The sequence below is a fragment of the Podarcis melisellensis genome, assembly GCF_964234715.1.
Source record: "Podarcis melisellensis genome assembly, chromosome: 11".
In the NCBI taxonomy this organism is placed as follows: Eukaryota; Metazoa; Chordata; class Lepidosauria; order Squamata; family Lacertidae; genus Podarcis; species Podarcis melisellensis.
In genome coordinates, this window is record NC_138543.1 from 24,779,274 (window position 1) to 24,799,322 (window position 20,049).

Sequence of the window (20,049 nt, forward strand, 5' to 3'; positions counted from 1 at the left end):
TGCAGCTGAAAAGTAACAACGCTATTTGTAAATGATTCTGTTCTGTCGCTGACTATTAGAATTTTACTTTCACATATCACCCGAGACTGTAAAAGACGTGGATCTGGATTTGTCCCACTGAGAAAATGAATTAAGTTCTAAAAGTGACTTCCCTTAAAATTACTTCTTTATTTTTTAAAACATATGTTTATTAAAGATTTGTTGGTTTATGTGCAATGTCTCTTTTTTCAAGTTACATTTTCTATAATCTTAAAGCCCTCATTAAATCTATAATAAACTAGACAAACTTAGTGAAACCAAGCTAGCCTTTCAAAGCATTAAGTCAAAACATTAATTCAAATATTTCCAACAAGGTTTAGTTTTGAAAAGTCATATCCATAGGGAAAAACTACATAGTAGCACTTGTTTGGAAACACCGTGTGTTGCACTGTTTATATATTGAGCTATATCCTACTTGCAGAATTGCTTCTGGTATTTATAAAATGTTCCCCATGTGAAAACTACCTAAGCTTACAGGAGCTAAAAACTAGGGCAAATCCAAGTTATGGCAGATGAACATGGGGCAAGCACACTTAATAGTCTCTGAAGCGCCCCCCTCAAAGAAAACCCACTGCAATTTTTGTACCATTTTGAACTATTTCTGTTCATTGTTTCTTGGCAGCTGCTTTGACAGTTTTTAAACAACAAATAAGAATTTTTCCTGGTGTGTTCCAGCTAATAAGGAAGAGGTAGCTAACCTGGAGTTTTCAAGATGCTGTTGAACTACAACTCCCATCAGTCCCAGCCAACACAGCCAATAGTCAGGGATGATGAGAGCTGTACTTTTAACAGCATCCGGAGGACCCCAGGTTAGCCACCTTTGTAACAGGGGCCATGAAGCCAGCATAGCATGACAGTGTAGCTGATCAGATTTGGATAAGTGACAATATCAAAAAGAGCAAGGCAATGCACTCTGCCCTCATCCTGAATGGGACAAAATGCAGAACAGGTGCAAGTTCCACCTGAGATAATGTGAGAAGTCCCCTCCATTATTTACATATTATTAGCAAATGCATGTAATAAGGCCCCTCAGCGAGCCTTTAGTAAAGTCAAACAGCTTTTCAGTGGTGGTGGTGGTAGATTTTGAGCAGACACCATTAAAGGAAGCTCTTTCCTCTCCCTCTATTCTGCTCTAAACCAATTCCTCATTATGAACGAGAAGGGAAAGGCCACGGAAAGTTGATGCAGAGTGTAGAAATGACAGATGGGAGAAGGGTTAAGCATGCCTTCTTCCTGTCCCTTCTGCACTCAAAATCCCACTTGAAGGTTTCCTTGCAATTATTGCATGGCTTTGTTTTCAGAGTTAGCTGACGGATAGGTCTTAACACTTGGTCTTTACTCTGAACCGATAAAATGCTGCTGCTGCTGCACATACATCTATGATAGGTAAGTTAATGGGTGCTGTTACTCTGGGCTATTTGCAAGCATTAAATTATAGAAATTTAAGAAAAGGAAGCAAAGGGTTATTTGTTTTAGCACATATAGAAGGAATTCCACATCAATGGAGGCCCAGATGGATTCTAAAGAGTAAGTTGGAGACATCCAAAGGAGAGAGATCTTATTCAGAGCCAGCACAAAAGACAGCAAGACCACTCCATAATTGGCTGTGCTTTCTTCAGCTACCATTTTTAACATCCCAATCTTTATGAACTCACAAAGTAAAAAAAATCAAAACACTGCCCCCTGCTAAAGTACTGCAAGAAAATTTAATCCGAACAGAGAAAGGAACATAAAAAGCCACCTTCCAAACCAAGAAAGCCAGAGATACAGGGATCATGGCACATCTTACTTTTGTCTGCTCAAATTTGACTGCTACACAGTAGTTGGGGAAATAAGCATTTCACACAGTTTTATTGTGCTGTTTCCATGAAGGTTTTGGACACGAAAAAGGATTGTTGTTACCAATTTAAGAGTTAGCTAATTACCTCCATAGATTCTTGTCTTTCTCCACCGGATAAATACTGCAATTGCCAAAAGGACGACGATTGGAATAATTAGAAGCGTCGTAATAAGGACAACAGAAACTCCGGTGCTGGCCTGCTGGACCACAGGGTGCTTTTCTTCTTTCTTTAACAATTCCTTTGACATGGGTTTGTTTGTCAGTCTGGCTTCTATGACAGCCTCTGCTTCTTTAAGAAAAGAAGGAGATTGAACAAAGATGAGGTTTTTCACGCTGTGCATATGGACTCCACGGGAACGTGGAAGTTCACTTCATAACATGTATTAAAAAAAGAAAAAAGAAATGTGAATTTCTGTTTAAGGAGGATGGCACTGATCACCAATGGCCAAGAGTCAGTAGGCAGAACTCAGAGCTTCTTTGGAGCAGCTGCCACCCTCTGCCTTACAGACAACCTACTCCGGGACTTGTGTTCTCACTTGCCCTTGTTTCCCCTACCATGGTGGAGCGGAAACCAGAGGAACTGTGGGCACCACCCTACTGGACCAAGGACTGCCTCATCTGGGACTCAACAAGGCCCCAAACCCATTCTGCAAACCTTTCCAGGCCCCTCCCAGTTACCATAGGAAACATACCAAAGGGCATAAATGCAGGGCTCACAGCTTTGAGGCATCCTGATGGGGTTGTGACATTGACCTCCCAGCAGATGTGCCAGCTCCAGGGAGCCAAGGCTCTTTGGGCCCCCTCAACCTTTTTTAAAGGGGGCCAGGGGCTCCCATTGTTGAGGCTAAACACGGAGCCAAGTGCAGTGATGTCAGGACATTGTGTGACTTCAGGACGTTGTGTTGGGCCCCCTCAGTGGTCTTCTGAAGATGCCGCCTCTGCCTCCCAGTTTGGTGGGGAAGGGCCCAGACTAGCAGAGTCCTCCCAAAAGGAGGGATGGGGCTGACCACCATTCTGAGTTCCTGGTCTTGGGTACGATGTCTGCCCACCCTCTGGGAAGAGTAGGCAACAAAAGTACCTTCTCAGATCAGGCAAAGCTCTGCGCTCTGGCTCCGCTAGTGAACCAGAACGGCTTTGCTTCAGCCACTACCTACTCAGTGCAATATCCTCTGCAGCCTCTTCTCTAGATGCAAAGGAAAAAAAACTTCTTTTGTGCCAGGTGGTAAAAAGCAGACTGAGCCACGACTACCGCCCAAAGGAACACCTCTGTTTTTCCCTCAGGTGGCTTTGGACCAACTGCTCAGGCTTTTTGGCTGGAAACAGGCCGCAAAATGGGACGCGGGTGGCGCTGTGGGTTAAACCACAGAGCCTAGGACTTGCCGATCAGAAGGTCGTGGTTCGAATCCCCACAACAGGGTGAGCTCCCGTTGCTCGGTCCCTGCTCCTGCCAACCTAGCAGTTCGAAAGCACATCAAAGTGCAAGTAGATAAATAGGTACCGCTCCGGCGGGAAGGTAAACGGCGTTTCTGTGCACTGCTCTGGTTCACCAGAAGCGGCTTAGTCATGATGGCCACATGACCCGGAAGCTGTATGCCGGCTCCCTCGGCCAGTAAAGCGAGATGAGCGCCGCAACCCCAGAGTCGGCCACGACTGGACCTAATGGTCAGGGGTCCCTTTACCTTTAGGCTGCAAAAGGTCCTAATCTCAATTACGTGAAGCCCCCTGGGAAAGTCCCTAACTAATCCTTAAGAGGGGAAGGGATAACAAAGATGAGCAGGGAGGGAAAGAGAATAAAGGGTAAAAGTAAAATTAAAATTAAATAGCTCCAATAAAAGGGTCAGGTTTCAGGAATCTGAACAGCCCCCCCTGTCAATTCGCTCACAAACAGAGACAGTCTAGGAGGCAGGGGGGCAGCAGATCTTCCAACAAAGCTCAGAGCTCTGTCCACTGACTCCTGCAGAAGTTGTCATCTCCACTAGTCACTGCCACCTGGAAGCCTCCTGTAAAACAATAATTAGCAGCAAGCGCAAGATGCTGAAAGATTGGTCGCCATAGAAGAAAAGAAACAGGAATTATAACTTTCAAATGAAAGACAAGCAAAACAGACCACGCTGCAATCAACTGCATGTGCTTTCATGTGCATCATGTCTTGTAGGACTAGCAACTTCTAGGTCACTTTTTAATAGATGTGACCACACACACACACACACACACACACACACACACACCCTCCTCCCAGGCAGTCATTGACTTTTGCAGTTGCTACGCATGGGCAAATGCGGTTTGTGTGAAGGAGTTCGATATATGATGGACTCCATAGTCAAGGCTCATTGAGCAAGCCAAATTTCAACACCTGGAGGAAAAGCTATTTGTCTAAATCCATTATTTGTGTGCCAAAAGAATCGTATGGCTTATTTATCCTCACGACAATTTTGCAACGTTAAGGTCCCTCAACAATCCAATTTTTATAAGTGAGCTTTCAACTACCCAGTGAGTTCACGGATAAAATGGAATTTCGAAGTTCATTGTTGTAAAAGGGCTGCTTTGGCAACAATCATCTTGGCATGATAATTCCAGAAGGTGGCCTTTGGCTGCCACAGCTGGGCAAAGCAGGAACTGCCAAATCTCACAAGATGTCTGTCCTCGTGAGATTTCAGCCCTGCCCTGCTTGTGTGCTAATGCAGTTTCTTGACAAGGCTGATGGGGGGGGGGGTAGGGAAAGCTTTGGAAAAAGATGTTGCTTGGTAACTTTCAAATGCAGTCAACTCATCAGTAGCAGCCCGTGGGATGGTGTTGCTCGGCTCTGGCTTCCCAGTGCCCAGTATCACTGCCAGTTACCAAGAGACGAGAGTAAGAAGCAGGGAGCTGGGTGCAGTGTGCGCTCATAAGACTGGCCTCGCTCCTGAAACCACAACACACTGAGCTCCCTCTGCCTCGCCTATCTCCGTCTCAGTAACTGTCCCACTAACCACTACTACAGCCAACACTGGTTGCAAAGAGTGTTCATCCACAAGGCCCAGTTCTCAGACTCTTTTTCACTTACTATCAATCTATCCTGAATCTTTTCAATATAATTGGAGCATTTACAAAGCTACCTCATAAAGTTGCAAATGATTGTACAGTCGTACCTTGGTTTTTGAACAGCTTAGTTTTTGAATGTTTTGGCTCCTGAACTCCGCAAATCCGGACTGTTTCAGTTTGCAAATGTTCTTTGCAATCCGAACGTCCGGCGAGGCTTCCGTGGCTTCTGATTGGCTGCAGGAGCTTCCTGCAGCCAATCAGAAGCTGCACTTTGGTTTCTTTCTTTTTTTCAAGTTTTTTTTTATTGATTTTCACAAAATTATAAACCAACAAACAAACATAAATCATAACCTTATTAAAATTACACTTATTAACATTGTTAAGTGACTTCCTCGCTTCCCCTTGGTTGAATTTCTTATTGATTTTAACATATAAATTATAAAATGTACCACAAAACTTATCACTTATACAATCTTTTTAGATTTCCATCAGCACCTCTGATGATCCACCGTTTTAACCACTTCTTATGCATTTCTTAACTTTATATTGCCTTTACATCTCTTAACAAATCATCCTTCCCCTTCTCCATTTTTGCAATACTTCCAATAATACTCCTCACAAAACTTCTTGCAAACCTACAAACATCATCTGATCGTCACAAATACTTTTCAAATAGTCCGTAAATTTACTCCAGTGTTCCGTGAATTTATGGTTCTGCCGATTTCGAATCCTTCCTGTTAGTTTATCTAGTTCTGCATAGTCCATTAACTTCATTCTTCATTCGTTGGGCTGCACTTTGGTTTCTGAACGTTTTGGAAGTTGAACGGACTTCCAGAAAGGATTCCATTCGACTTCCAAGGTACGACTGTATTGTTAAGAAAACAAACCACTTTTAAGTTGTGGGGGATTTAGAGAAACGGTAGGTGGCACCTCCAGCATCATCTCTCCCACATTCCCCATTGGCAGTACTCAAAATTCTTGTTTGCAAGTGTAAATGTACTTTGAACACGTCCTCACTCTTCTCACTGGGAGGTAGGAGACATTAAGTTGTTTTGGGTGGGAGGCATTTTGGTTTCTCTGCTTTCAATTGCATGTATGTGTGTTGCTTGCAACTATGTTAATTAGCTTGTATGTACATTCAGAGGTGGATTTAGGGCAGCACGACTGGTTCCCCCACTCAGGGCACTGAACCAAGAGGTCACCATCCTGCCTCCTTCCCCAAGCCCAGTAAGTGCTTGCTTCGGGAAGGAGGCATGAGGCCAAATTTTGGCATGGTTTTACCAAGATTCAACCTTGTGTACATTGATATCTGAAAGCATGGCCCATTTTTAAAATCATATTTTAGGAAGTATTTAAAACATTAAAGAGATTCGGACTTTCTTTTCTTGCCTTGTTAAAGAAGCCCATAAATAGGAACTCCTAAGATCATTGCTGTCAGCTGCCTGAGCTCTACCTTCCTTAGCATAAGGAGAGCTTACATAAGTGCTTTCCAGACAGCTATTTGCACATAGAAACCATAGTGACTATTAAGTTGGGGAAGATCCCCAAAACATATTTTATCTTGTTTATAGTAATACAAGGCCATCACATTTCCCCCCAAGGCAGTCAAACGGAGATAAGGCTAACCTTTTATTTCCTGTACCTCAATCCCAGCCTTCTTGACAGACCGATGCTCCATTTCTGCAACACACACACAAAAAAACAGTTTTAAGCCCTTGTGATGTGTGTGATTCATAGAGGTTGTAATGGCCACCATTTGTGACACACAATTGCCTTTACAAGCCTGCACTACTTAGAAGATTAGCAGGGCTGGTCTTAATTGGCAATATATGCAAAATCTATGGGACACAGTAGCTAAGTACTCTCTCTCAAAACTCAAAGGGTTTTCTGCCTTTGTAACCAGTATAGTAACCTCAGGATTAAGTATGACTTGCACCCAAACCAATCGGTTAAAATGGGGGTGAAACTGGATTTGGATACTGGGGCAGATCCAGAATTGGCCCACCCACCCCAGGCCACCTGAGATGTCATGATGGCTTCATCTCTAGGTATGCTCCTGATTCTTCCTTTGCAGCCACAGCTTCAGAATCAGCGCTGAATGAAAACCCCACTTTTGGCAGGGATCTGCTCCATTAGGGAGCTCCTAAGACGAGCCAGTTCCAGCAGGGCTTGCATTCAGTGCTGGATTTAAATTGTGCTGAATTCAGAGGGAAAATAGGGAATGCATTCTAAGGCTCCTGGTTGTTTCTTCTGCAACTGATGCTTTTCCTGTCCCACATGCCATATCACACGTGGGGCAGGTGGGTATGTATGGCTGGTGGCTTTGCAGGCCTAATTTGATCTGTGAGCCAGATCTTCCCCATCCCTCAGTTAAAGCACCATCTTTCTTAGATGGGTACACTTCACAACATCTGAAAATTCTGCATCAAGGAAGCCTGTGCTCAAGATATATTTATGAACATCATGGAAACCAAAACCTGCCCCTCATTTGCACAATATATTCCCAGTTAAATACTTTCACATTGGCTTGCATGGTGGATGGCTTGGAAGAAATGACTCAGCTTTGCAGAGCACAGACACTGTCCACTGAAGCTGAGACTTAGTGGCATTTTGATTCCAAGGCTTTGGTTGGCAACACCCCAGCATTCAAAAACCTCTAGTTAACATCAGATCCTAAAAAGACTATGCAAGAACACTTACATATTATGGTGCTATCAATATATTTGGGGAAGCTGCAGATAACATCGTTGCTGCTCCATTCCTTTAGACATTAAGATTTATTACCTTCATACATCCTTATTCTTCCCATTGTAGCTGAAGACTACACTCTTAATCATACAAGAATCCTTTTGCTTTTTAAAGCCACTAAACCGAGTGAATTGAATGAGAATGGCAAATATGCTCATCTAGGGGGCTTACTGAAAAGACAGACAAGAAGTTACTGTCATAATGCAGGAGTAGGGAAACTTCTTTGGCCAGATTATTTTATCTCCCATGGGCAAAATGTGACAGGTGGGCAGTAACCTAACATCTCTATGATGTTAGGTGATGCCGTGCTTTGAAGTTCCAGTTGTTAGGACTTCAAAGCCCAGAGCAACTGTTTGAAAGGCTCTGCTGGGGTGCCTGAACTGAGCAGAAATTTATTCCTGTTCAGCATCTGACTAAGTCCTGCTGCCTTGGCTTTGCAATCCTGTTCCCTGCTGGGGACAAGTGCATGCAGCCAAAGCAGGATGCATACCTGCCCATCACCTGATGTCACCAGTGATGTCACGAGATGGGCGGATATGGCTTGGGAAAAATTGCTTTGTAGACTAAACTGGACGCCTTGGTGTGCCAAGACTGGCTTACAGGTTGGAGCTTCCCCACCTATGTCAAAAGGGATGGAATCATGTGATAAGTGCTGTGTGTGTTCACACAGTGAACAGAGGAAAATATGGGACCTGTAAACTGCATGTGCCGCTAAGCTAAGGGATGGGACCAGTTCTTGGGAACAACAGGACCAACCCTCATTTCTGAAAGTCAGTCAATTTATTGCTTTATTGCTGCAAACATAGGTCAAAACAGAATTGTTCATGGAATTGCGGTGTGTTTTACACCATCCTCTACCAAGAGCTGTTTTCCAAAACCTTAGTCTTAGTGAAAAAGCTGAAGTTGTGGGTATTCCATTGCAGAGGAAATAATCAGTTTTCTGTGGTACCAAACCAGCCACAGAGATTCCTAGACACTTCAATCAGGAGCACCTGTATGGCAGAGGCAAGTGACCATTGCTCAGCAGCTCACCTGAGGCTGAATCCACCCTTGAAAAGGAAGAGGGGAGGGAATAAGGAGTGCACAGACAAGCAAATGACCAACCGCCAGCAGTCAGAGGTAGGTGGGATGGGAAGGGACACAATTCTGTATTTGGGGTGATAGATGACACTTCAGAATGGAATGGTAGTGGCCTTAAAGTGATTATGTCTTATTATTTTATGCAGGCAGGCTTGGGAATCCTTCTGAATCAAAAACAGAGCAGAAATAAAGTAAATGGCATATAAACCATGCATATAATAGCAAGCAGTTGCATTTGTGGCTCTAAATGTTGCAAATGGGAAGCAAGTTTACTCTGCAATTTGTACTTAAAATATATAAATATCATCTGGCTTTGTTTCATTCTGATTGGTGGTGTTATTCCTTGTTTTATTGTTTTTATTGTGGTTGTATTCTGCCTCAGATGCTTTTTTGGGTACGAGATTGTAAAACAAACTTGGAGGAAACCCCGCCTCCAATAAATAGTATACAACAGAACTGTCGAACGATTTGTGAGTTTATACCTTTAAAAAGAACAGAGCTACTGAAGGGGACACCGTCAGCCAAGAAGGTTTAATGACCAAGTGGCAGCAAATGTTCCAGCGGGAGCAACATATTTAGGCTAACAAGATGTGAAAGTGGCTTAGGAGAGTGAAAATTAAGTCATTCAGCCAGTGGAGTGACTACCATTCTCAGCTGACTTGTCAATGGACATTAAATGCCAGATGCTGAGGGACAAGATGGGGATGAAGTGATCTCTAACAGGATAATATGCCAGGCATGGCAGCACAGCATTTAATGCTGCAAACCATCTTGGTGAACCTCTAAAAGGGCAAAAATTGACAAGCGAGTCCTACATCCCTCCCCCTTACTAATTAAAAATGAATTTTAAAAATCAGTGGGCTGCAGCCAATCTTAGTTCTACTTCGTGCTTTTTTTAAAAAAATGAAACAAAAATAGGTGCCGGTACTCTCCATGAAGTTGTTACAGTAAGTGCCACACTTTTAATGTGTGGGGGGTGGGAGGAAAGGGGCTGGCTGGTACTGTGTACCCTTGAGTACCCCCAGAAAAAAATCCAACTAAATAGCGATATCCAACTAAACAATTTCATTAGAGCAAGGATTTTTCTTTGCACAATGAAACGTCCTCCTCCAGTCCTCTCCCAATGACTGCCTTGTACCCTCCCCAAATTTGCTTTGGAAGGTTGGGGGAAACCCTTCAAACCTTATTCTGTGAACCACCCTGAGACCTGGGGGTATAGGGCGGAATATAAATTCAATTCAATAAAATAAAATAAAATACAAATAAATAAATAAAATACAAATAAGTAAAAATATGTAAAATAAATAAATATATTAAATATAAAAAAATAGGTTAAAGGAATGGGTGGTATACAAATTTGATGATGATCTTCATAATATACAAATGCTGCAAATATTCAGCACATAAAATTAACACAAGTACTCTTAATTTTGTTCACTATTACAAATCAGATAAACATACTAAATCAGATCACAATCAATTTCAAGCATCAGAAAATTTTCGGATTCAAAATTTCCTAGAAAACACATCACTGCTCATGGTACAGCCAAAATAGGCTGTCTCCTTGTGCTAAACTAGAAACACAGAAATCCAGTATCTTTTTTGGAATTTGGAAAATATGTCCAACCCTTTTAATGAAATCTTGCTGCAGAAATGTTCTTAAAACAGGGATTAAGAAAGCACGGTTGCTGATTAAGTATGTGCCTGAAAATAATGCTTGAAATGATTGAAGGCAAACACAACTTACTTTCTGGGGATGCAAATTTCCACACTGTGTTGGCGTGAGCGTCACCAACATACACTGTTCTGTCGTCGGAAGCAACAATGTCATGTGGCATCTCAAAATTCTGTCAATGTAAAGAGCCAAATAATTAAAATTGGAGATCATCACAGTACAACACAAAAGCTCATTTAGAGCCGTTTGTTCAACAATTAGATGTAGAATTAAACTCAGGAAATGTTTTAAGCTTTGTTAATATGTGAAAGGGTGCACAAAGTCCAATGATGGAGCAGAGGTGTCTTATTGTACAGCAATATGATTTGCAGGTTTGCGGTGAAGTCTTTTCACTACAGAACCACATGGCAACAGACAACCCATCAGGTTTCAAACAACATGACCCTGCTGCATTATCTTGCCCTGTCAATCTCTGGTAAGATAATCATGATGCTTAAGATTACTGCATTTAAGAAGTGCTACATAAAAGCTAAAATGATAATCAGTATACAGGGCCAGCCCAAGACATTTCAACACAGAGGCGGACCCCAAAATGGCATGCCCTCCCCCCCCCCAGTGAAGAAGAGGGTCAGGGAAGATCTACAACAGGAACAATGAGGAAAGAAAGATGGACAGTGGGATCTGCTGCCCCTGTGGACCCTGCTGCCTGAGGCAGTTGCCTCACCTTGCCTCATGGTGGGCTGGCCCTGTTCATACAGACCAGTGATGGGGAACCTGTGGTTTGCCAGATGTTAAAGGTAAAGGTAAAGGGACCCCTGACCATTAGGTCCAGTTTTGACCGACTCTGGGGTTGCGGTGCTCATCTCGCTTTATTGGCCGTGGGAGCTGGTGTACAGTTTCCAGGTCATGTGGCCAGCATGACTAAGCCGCTTCTGGCGAAGCAGAGCAGCGCATGGAAACACTGTTTACCTTCCCGCCAGAACAGTACCTATTTATCTACTTGCACTTTGACGTGCTTTCGAACTGCTATGTTGGCAGGAGCTGGGACTGAACAATAGGAGCTCACCCCGTCGTGGGGATTCAAACCGCCGACCTTCTGATCGGCAAGTCCTAGGCTCTGGTTTAACCCACGCCGCCACCCGTGTCCCTGGGCTCCAAATAATAATCATCCCTGCCCACTGGCTAATCTGGCAGTGACTGATGGGAATTGGAGTTGAACAATGTCTGGAGAGCTCATGTTCCCCAATTCTCAACAATAAAATCTCTCCCTGCACCAACTCTCTCTGTGCCTAGCAGAGATAACACCAGCCAGTAGTAGAAAGGACACACAACACTGGGAAGTATCTTAGATTATACTGGAACCTTCATCCTTACTTTAAAACTGATCAAATGTAGATTTTAATAAGCAATGCTGATTCCCATTCTAGATAACCAGAAATTAAAATGCTGCGGGGGTTGGGAGGGAATTTATTCAAAGCCAATCTGACATTGGATTTAAGTTTTCAAATTAGACAGCTATCCCAGAGTACTAATTAATTTTAATCCACTGGCATGCTGACATCACATGCATGGTGGCAGTTTCAGACGACTTAGAAGTGGAAAGAAATGGGAAAGGGAAAACAAATAATAATGCAATGACTTGGCCCCAGTCTAGCGGAATCTCTTTCCTTTATGTGGCTTAACAAATCAAATTTCAACCCTGTCTATTTTTGACTCTAGCCTAATTAAATAAAAGGACTTTTCATATGAAGCAATAAGCTGCTGAGTGCCAAGTAACTTCTGAGTTAGAAACTGTGTGTGGCACAATTTAAAGCTAGCTTGCCTTGTGGAAAATAAAGGGGGGGGGGAATCATTTCAGCTTGGTTCACGGTGGTATTTTGCAGATTTACTTCTTTAGTGGAGGGCTACTTGAGAACCAATTTCAACCAGAATTCAGCTATTCTTCTTCTTATTAATCAGTTTTTATACTGCTTTTCAACCCAGTCTAAACCCTCGAGGTGACATTACACAATATTAAAAAAGCTAAAAAGCTAAAAATCAACAACAACACAGTGATAAGATCAACTCAAACACAAAACAAGATCCAGCAGCATGATGTAAAACTCAAGTTTCCAAATACTTTCATGAATGCTCTGCTAGCCTTGCAAAGCAGAACTGCGACCCAGGAGTGAAACTCTCACACAGATGGCTTTTCTCTCTCTCTCTCTCTCTCTCTAGAGGGGCATTCTCTTACTTTAAAGTTCCCTCTCCTTTTAGAAACCCTTCACATCTCTCTGACCACAGAAGCTTATTGATCCCTCAACAGACACTGGTTCCTATTAATGTAGGCTCTTTGTCAGCAGGCAGCTTAAATTCACTCTCTTTCAGATTCATTTCATGGAAATTTCAAATTCCAAAGCAACAGAGATCACTAAGAAAATCCGAAAAGGACCAGCCTTCTTACTCAGCAACCAAGAATGCTCTCAACTTGATTTGCAATTGGGGCTTGTTCGTTTTATTGCTCACTTAGAATTGAAGCCCTTTCGGTGTAATTTTGTAATTAGCCCAGTATCCCAGCTGTGACCAAATCCAGTTCTGCGTATTTCAGGAAGCATCTTATGTAACTAATAGCTTAGGTTAAACTGATCATTTACAACATAATGATTAAGGGGGGAAAATACAATACTAGCATGCTCCCCCCCCCCCACTGCTCCAGTGTTGTTTTATTGTTGGCTACCACTGTTTTCTGAGGAAGCAAGATCCACATAGATTAAACATATTGCTGGTGATCATGAAGAGTGCAAGTAAATTCAATCCGTATTTACATTTCCTCTGCATATTCAAAATGCAAGCCAGCCAGACATGGCAGTGACTGGCTCCCGTTCCCTTCTGTGGTCACCAATAAGCTTTTGTCCTCATCTTCATCCCTCTTGCCCTTTAGAAAATCCCCCTCCCTCTCCTCTTTTAATTAGTAAGGCAATGCATGATAGATTGCATGAAAGTTCATGCAGAGCTTTACGAAAAGGTGGTTTGCCTCAAGCTTAGGTGAGAGGCAACACTCGCAGCAAGGTCAGTATTGAATTCACCCATATGCACATCTTATTTCAGAGTCAAAGCCAGCAAGTAGCTGCACAGGAGGAGGAAGAGGAGGAGGAAGGAAGAACGTGCAAGGCTGAGGCTTGTTCCTGTGGCACAATAAGTATAGCTTAGCATCACTTCCAAACCAAAACAAAAAAATTTCCTTCCAGTAGCACCTTAAAGACCAACTAAGTTAGTTCTTGGTATGAGCTTTCGTGTGCATGCACACTTCTTCTTTTGTTTTGACTATGGCAGACCAACACGGCTACCTATCTGTAACTTCCAAACCAGGCTGTGATGTCCTTGAACTACTGTCAATGACCAGTGAATAAGCTGGTAGGTGTTTCTCTGATCCAGGCATCAGGATCCTAAACTACCTTTTTTAGGAGACAGATCGTTAACTAGAGCCTTACAATACAACATCCAAAATTTAACTAGGAAGAATAATTTCATTTCACCTGCTAGGTAATTTGGGAAAAAATCATGCTGAAGTTTGAAATGTGCAGAAGACGTGGAAGGGGGAGAAAAAGAAACGACTGTTCATGCATTTTTAATAAAACCAAGTGATGCTTCACGATGTGTTACCTTTCTAAGTGGAATGAAAGTGTCAATGATTTCTCCAGTTGAAAAGTTCATCACGAATGCTTGCACGGGCACCGTGTCTCCAGGGTACGGCTTTCCATTAACTGCAAACAGCAGACCACCTGCAAAGACACATTTGTTCTCCCGTGATCTGTTTGGGGCTTATAATCTTCCTTTTTATTACAACCCAGTCTTAAGCACAACAATGCAGGTTAGGAAAAGGCTGACTCAACGAGCCAGTTAGTGGTTTATTTGCAAGCATGCAGCAGCTCATGTAGACTTTGGAAATAGTCGTTCTAATAGTGAGGATGGACTCAAGACCTTCCCCAAAACAACAGATGCAACTTTTCAGCCATGACTGCTAGGGAGCAACTGGCAGTCCTCTGAATTAGAATCAATTGGGAAAAGGGAAAAATAATGAAAAATAAATGCATGAGAAATCAAATGAAGTTAGCACTCCGTACTCTCTCTTGTCTTTTAAGCTGACTCTTGGAATATTTTCATTGTTCATTATTCAAATATATACCCCACCCGTCAGTCACTTTGCTACGGGTCATAAATAGCATGAGAAGAGAATTTCCGCAAGGCAACTTTCCTGTTTCCTCCTTCCCTCTCCAGTCCTATGCACTCCCTTCAATACTCTCTATACCAGGCTTCCTCAACCTCGGCCCTCCAGATGTTTTTGGCCTACAACTCCCATGATCCCTACCTAGCAGGACCAGTGGTCAGGGATGATGGGAATTGTAGTCTCAAAACATCTGGAGGGCCGAGGTTGAAGAAGTTTGCTCTATACAGTTGTACCTTGAATCCCAAACTCCTTGCTAGTCAAACGTTTTGGCTCCAGAACACCGTAAACACGGAAGTGAGTGTTCCAGTTTGCAAACATTCTTTGGAACACAAATGTCCGACGCAGCTTCCACGGCTTCTGATTGGCTGCAAGAGCTTCCTGCAGCCAATAGGAAGCAGTGCCTTGGTTTCTGAACGTTTTGGAAGTCGAACAGACTTCTGGAATGGATTCCGTTCGACTTCTGAGGTACGACTGTATGAGGCTGGGGAACACACAGTAAGTGTGAACGATGGGGTGCAGAGAACTGCTGAGAGTGGGGGGGGGGGCACAAAAAATCAGAGGTGCCTTATGTAAGTGGATGGAAAAGTTATCTTGCCCAATTACGCTACTGAGGATCCAAGCCATAATCCATATCTAGTATAGTCATGGTATTTGGGCAGCCAGCCTTTAAAAGTTTTCAGCACTAAAAATAGGAGCACAAAAAAACATTTCTCCTGCTCCAAGCAGGGAACCAGAGAACTTATGCAGACATGACCTGAGTTTGAGCCATAATAATTAAAGACACACCACTGAACATTAAGAGGACCAGAATGATCACAGTGCATTTTTCCAGTAAAATGATAGGCCATTTTTTAAAGATCAGTCCAGAAAAAACTATGGGCATATATTTAAAGACTTGTTACAGATTCTTCCAGACATTCAGTAGTTATCATTTCTCTCTAGTGCATCTTACAATAACCAAGAGGTTCACTTGCTAATGTTCTTGTTTTAGTTTTCTATCGTTAGGTTTATATGGCACAATAAACTACTGTAAACCATATATTCTTCTAGGCATTTGATGATATATTCCTTCTGCTGATGTTTTTGCTGTTTTTCCGCTGAATTTGTTATCAGAATGGTTTTACTGAAATGTATTGTTTTACATACTGTGCCTTTTTGGCTTTCAACCTTTTTGTAGTGTGCAACAAATAAGTCAATTAAAGCTACAACAACAACAATTTTAGCCTATGGTTTAGTTATACATGATTTGTGAACAAGGATTTATATGGGCCCACCTGTCTGTAATGTATTTCGTGTAATGTACCAGAAGCTGTGACTCTTGTTCCTAGCCTTTTCACACCTTTGAACATTCATTTACAGCTATCTTCTAATTACTAGATTTCTACTTGCCTCTCCAACAGAGATATTTTCCTCAATTGAAAAAGTTCTCCCTAAAGAGAAAACATTGCCACTACTGGCATATTTAGGCAGACTCTATTCTGTTTTCATATGCAATGACAGTCTTGTAATTACAGTCTTCTGGGCTGAGAACTGGCTCCAGGAAAGGCGTGCTTTTCACTGTTACAAACTACAGAGACCAACTACACCTGTCACGGAATTCCCAGCATCTTTTCCTAGTACAAACAGCAGCTGTGGGAAGGGAGACCCATTGAGAGGAGGGGTGATACTCTGGGGGAACAGGATCTAATTCTTTGTTCCCACACAGTAGGTCTGATCCAAAACACACCTCAAAGCAGTTATTTACCCCATAGATGCATTTTGAAGTAGATAAAGGTGTCAAGAGTGCAAATCATGACATTTCCAAGTCACACTGAGCTTCCTCTGTGAATAAATTTTGGGGTACCCCCTTCCCACAGTGAATGGTTTGCTAGTAGGTTTCTCCTTTTGGGGAAATTAAGCAATGCAATATGGCTGAACAAGATGCAGCAGAATTACTACCTCAGCACATATTTACAAAGCTGAAATATGATTCTAAAAAACAGTTTTAGTGTATATTTCTGTTTCTCTCCTCAAATACTGCAATTATGTTCACACTGCTCATTAAATTATTGCAAACTTTTCGGTACCGAATATTATCTAGACAATATTGTACTTTTGTATTGTAATATGTGCCCTTTTAATTTTCTCTCTTCCTTTATGCTTCAATTTTTAATTAAGAGGTTTAATACTCAGCATTCTTGTTCTCACGTTAAAATTTCTAATTTCTTCCTCTACTGGTGTAGAAATATTTTTGTGTTCTCTCTAATGACACTTGAAATAGCTTTTTGAATCTGCAGCCGCCAATGAAGAAGGTGGTATGTATTTAAAAAACATTTGTCTCAGAGGAGGCCTTTAACATTTAGATATTGGCAGCTATTACTGTTTATGATAGTGAGACAGAGAACAGGTTTAAAAATCTCATATAAAAACGGTGAGATCAAACATAGCATGAGTTGGCATATACAACTATTACCATGACCACCAGCACCACTGTTTATTCAATTTATATCCTGCTCTTCCTCCCAAAGGAGCCCAGGGTGGAAAACAGATCTTAAAACAATATGACTTTAAAACTTCAAAAATTACCCCTCTTGCACACCCCCAAAAACTTCTCTAGGCGTAGACATGGACAGGAAGGAGGGGAAAGAAACTGGAACTTGCGGTGTGCAAGTGGATTTCTATTGTACAAGTAGGCTAAGACATTTCTGTAATTAAACATGAGAAAAGTATTTAAACTTGAGAAGGCTCAAGTTTCCTACCCTAGCTCCAGTTTTTATAAAACCGTGGTTAAGTTAGATAACTGCTGCTTTCAAATTGCAGCCTGGGACCACAAAAAGATTGGAACTGTCAATCCTTCAAATTAAGTACATTTATTATTTTAATAATATGCTACGTTAAGAATACTACTTCTATAATCACTTAAGGAAACAAAGCAGGTCTCTCATACATGACATTAGGTGGTGTTGTTTTTTAAGTTATTACCTGGGGCATATGAAACTGCAAATACTTCTCTTCCAAACAGTGGGTGCTTGATTTCTTTAATAAATTCTCCTGTTTCTGGCTTAAAACACTGGATCCGACCATTTTCTCTGTCTGCTACACAGAGTTGACCAAAATCAGACACCAGTGTTAAGCTGTGGGGGATGCTGAACTGGCCAGGTTTAGTTTGTCCAAGAGAACTCTCTGAAAGGAGAAAACATCCGGTTAAAGTCCAACTGCTCACTACTTACAATGAGAAATCCTGATATTTTAAGCTAACAAGAAACTGTACACTGAAATGGTTTATGGTCCAAACATATTAGATTTCAAACTGTGCACTGAAAGCATTAAGCATCCTATTCACAATGCCAGGTGTTAATAACTGAATTTCATGCAACAAAACCTGGTAAGAGGAGGACTTTGAAAAATCTCCACAAGAAGCTAAATAGATGTACAATGGTACCTTGGTAGTCAAACGTCTTGGCTCCCAAACAAATCGGCTCCCAAACGCCACAAACCTGGAAGTGAGAGTTCTGGTTTGCGAACATTTTTTGGAAGCCAAACGTCCAACGTAGCTTCTGATTGAGTGCAGGAAGCTCTTGCAGCCAATCGGAAGCTGTGTCTTGGTTCTGGGAGTCGAAAGGACTCCCAGAAATGGATTAATTTCGAGAACCAAGGTACCACTGTACACGGTAACATTAGGCCCATTCATAGGCACTTAAGTCTAATTGTTTTCATAGAGACTTAAGGTGTACCCAAACCTCTAGACAGTATCATTTGTGGGGCACCATAAGCTATTTAGGGAAAGGGTGGGTTTACTAACTGAATCAACAGCTTTCTATTCAGTACCTTCTCCCCACTGCATGACAAACATTCCATCTGGAGAGAACTGGACGATACGACTATTGCAGTAGCCATCCGATACGTAAATATTGCCAGTAACTGGATCCACTGCCACATCCGTGGGTTGGCAGAAGTGGTTTTTGTCGCTCCCAGGTTGCAAAGCCCTCCCAAAAGACAACAGAGGAGATTCTGCACCATTCGATGCCAGTTTGAATACCTAGCAATATAAAAGGGCAAAAAGTTCCAGGTCATTTAATCATATATTATAGGTAGACCTGCACAACCCGCTGCAGATTACATCGTAGGCCTGTCCTCTAGAAAATGTCTTTCTCCAGAGAACAGTTGCGTATACATTAATATTCATGAACCCAATAAAGAAATCCATCATCAGACATGTAACAATGTTAATTCAGTAGCGTTTCTGCATGTCAATCCATGGCCGTTGTGCTAAATGAAGCAGCTGAACATTTGGCAAATATCCCTCCAAGTCTGAGAAGAATCATGCTGTCAAGCTGTTAACAAGAGAAGCTAGCTAAATTCAGAGTCACACAGTTAGTACGGTACTTCTGGAAGCTAGTTGTGCATACCTGATGAAGAGCTACATCTGTCACCCAATAGTTACCATTATGATCTATGCTCAAGCCATGTGGTAAATAAAACCTGAAAACAAAATAAAGGAAAACTACATTAAGCAATGGGGAAACAAGGTAGGATAATTTGTTCTGTTTAGTCACCATACAAACACCTGGATTGATGTTTATATAAAGGAAATCTTCTTATCCTAATTTACTGGAACCCTGAATGCCTGTTATTTTTCGGGCTGCATTATCCTGTCATTCCTGAGTAAATGGTTTAATTTGTGCTACTATTGACTTTCATCCTAACCTTCACCCAGTGGCCAGTTTTGAAATACTCCATGTTGTTGTTTGTGTGTACACACCCTAAATTTTGTTCTCTTCTCCTGTTGAAGAGCGAAGGGCACTCGACATGAGCATGGGAAGAGACAGACGGCTTTCAATCCCCCTGTCCGTTTCCTGGTCCAAATTTTTAAAAGCCACTGTTGTGTCCTTAAAGGAAGAATAAGTTCTTTTAAAAAGATTTTATTGTGTGCCGGTTTTGTATTTGTATTCCATACCATGCATCTTCCCACATGGTAGCACTGTTGTTTGGGGGTATCAATTTTTTTAACAGTAAAACATAAGTGCTGCACTCAGGAAAATACAACACTTCAGTACATTCACAGCCATTCTAACGACTGTGAGGAACATGGCTGCGTGGGCGCCTTGGGCACCTACTGGATTAAATGTGCCGTGTAATTTGTGATGAGTGATATAATCTCGCCTGGGCATTATTTCAGGTTTAGTTGTCATTTTATATGTTACCTTGCTGGGAGGAAAGACGTGGGTCTCAAAAACAATCAAGGTTGAAATGTTAGTAAGGAAAAGCAGTTTCGCATAGCATCATAGTTTCATAATTAAGGTAAACAGCATATTAACATTAATAGACATATTACCCAAACTTTGCAGAAAATTGATACTACATATACACTTAGATAACATACAGACAGGCACATTTTGTGTGGCTCATGAGGGGTCGGGGGCATTGTTGGGATAGCTGCTGCACTAGACTTTCTTCTCC

General features: G+C 41.9%; 2 protein-coding genes across 8 annotated transcripts in view; one reads left to right on the forward strand and one right to left on the reverse strand.

Annotated features, from left to right (window-relative positions):
* GIN1 (gypsy retrotransposon integrase 1) overlaps positions 1 to 9,974 on the forward strand; it is a 35,168-nt gene extending 25,194 nt beyond the window's left edge. Inside the window, exon 9 of the mRNA XM_081930633.1 lies at positions 8,572 to 9,974. The gene's annotated coding sequence lies outside the window, so the exon portion shown is untranslated. The remainder of the gene's footprint in view (positions 1 to 8,571) is intronic.
* PAM (peptidylglycine alpha-amidating monooxygenase) overlaps positions 1 to 20,049 on the reverse strand; it is a 119,788-nt gene that overhangs the window by 2,021 nt on the left and 97,718 nt on the right. For 5 of the 7 annotated variants that reach the window (XM_081930461.1, XM_081930459.1, XM_081930455.1 and 2 more), the window contains 7 exons: positions 18,999 to 19,071; positions 18,418 to 18,628; positions 17,572 to 17,772; positions 14,046 to 14,164; positions 10,476 to 10,575; positions 6,527 to 6,580; positions 1,965 to 2,168 (listed from right to left, as the gene is read on the reverse strand). In XM_081930461.1, the coding sequence (XP_081786587.1) occupies positions 1,965 to 2,168; positions 6,527 to 6,580; positions 10,476 to 10,575; positions 14,046 to 14,164; positions 17,572 to 17,772; positions 18,418 to 18,628; positions 18,999 to 19,071 (962 nt within the window). The remainder of the gene's footprint in view (positions 1 to 1,964; positions 2,169 to 6,526; positions 6,581 to 10,475; positions 10,576 to 14,045; positions 14,165 to 17,571; positions 17,773 to 18,417; positions 18,629 to 18,998; positions 19,072 to 20,049) is intronic. The other 2 variants (XM_081930457.1, XM_081930458.1) reach the window with 2 other exon arrangements.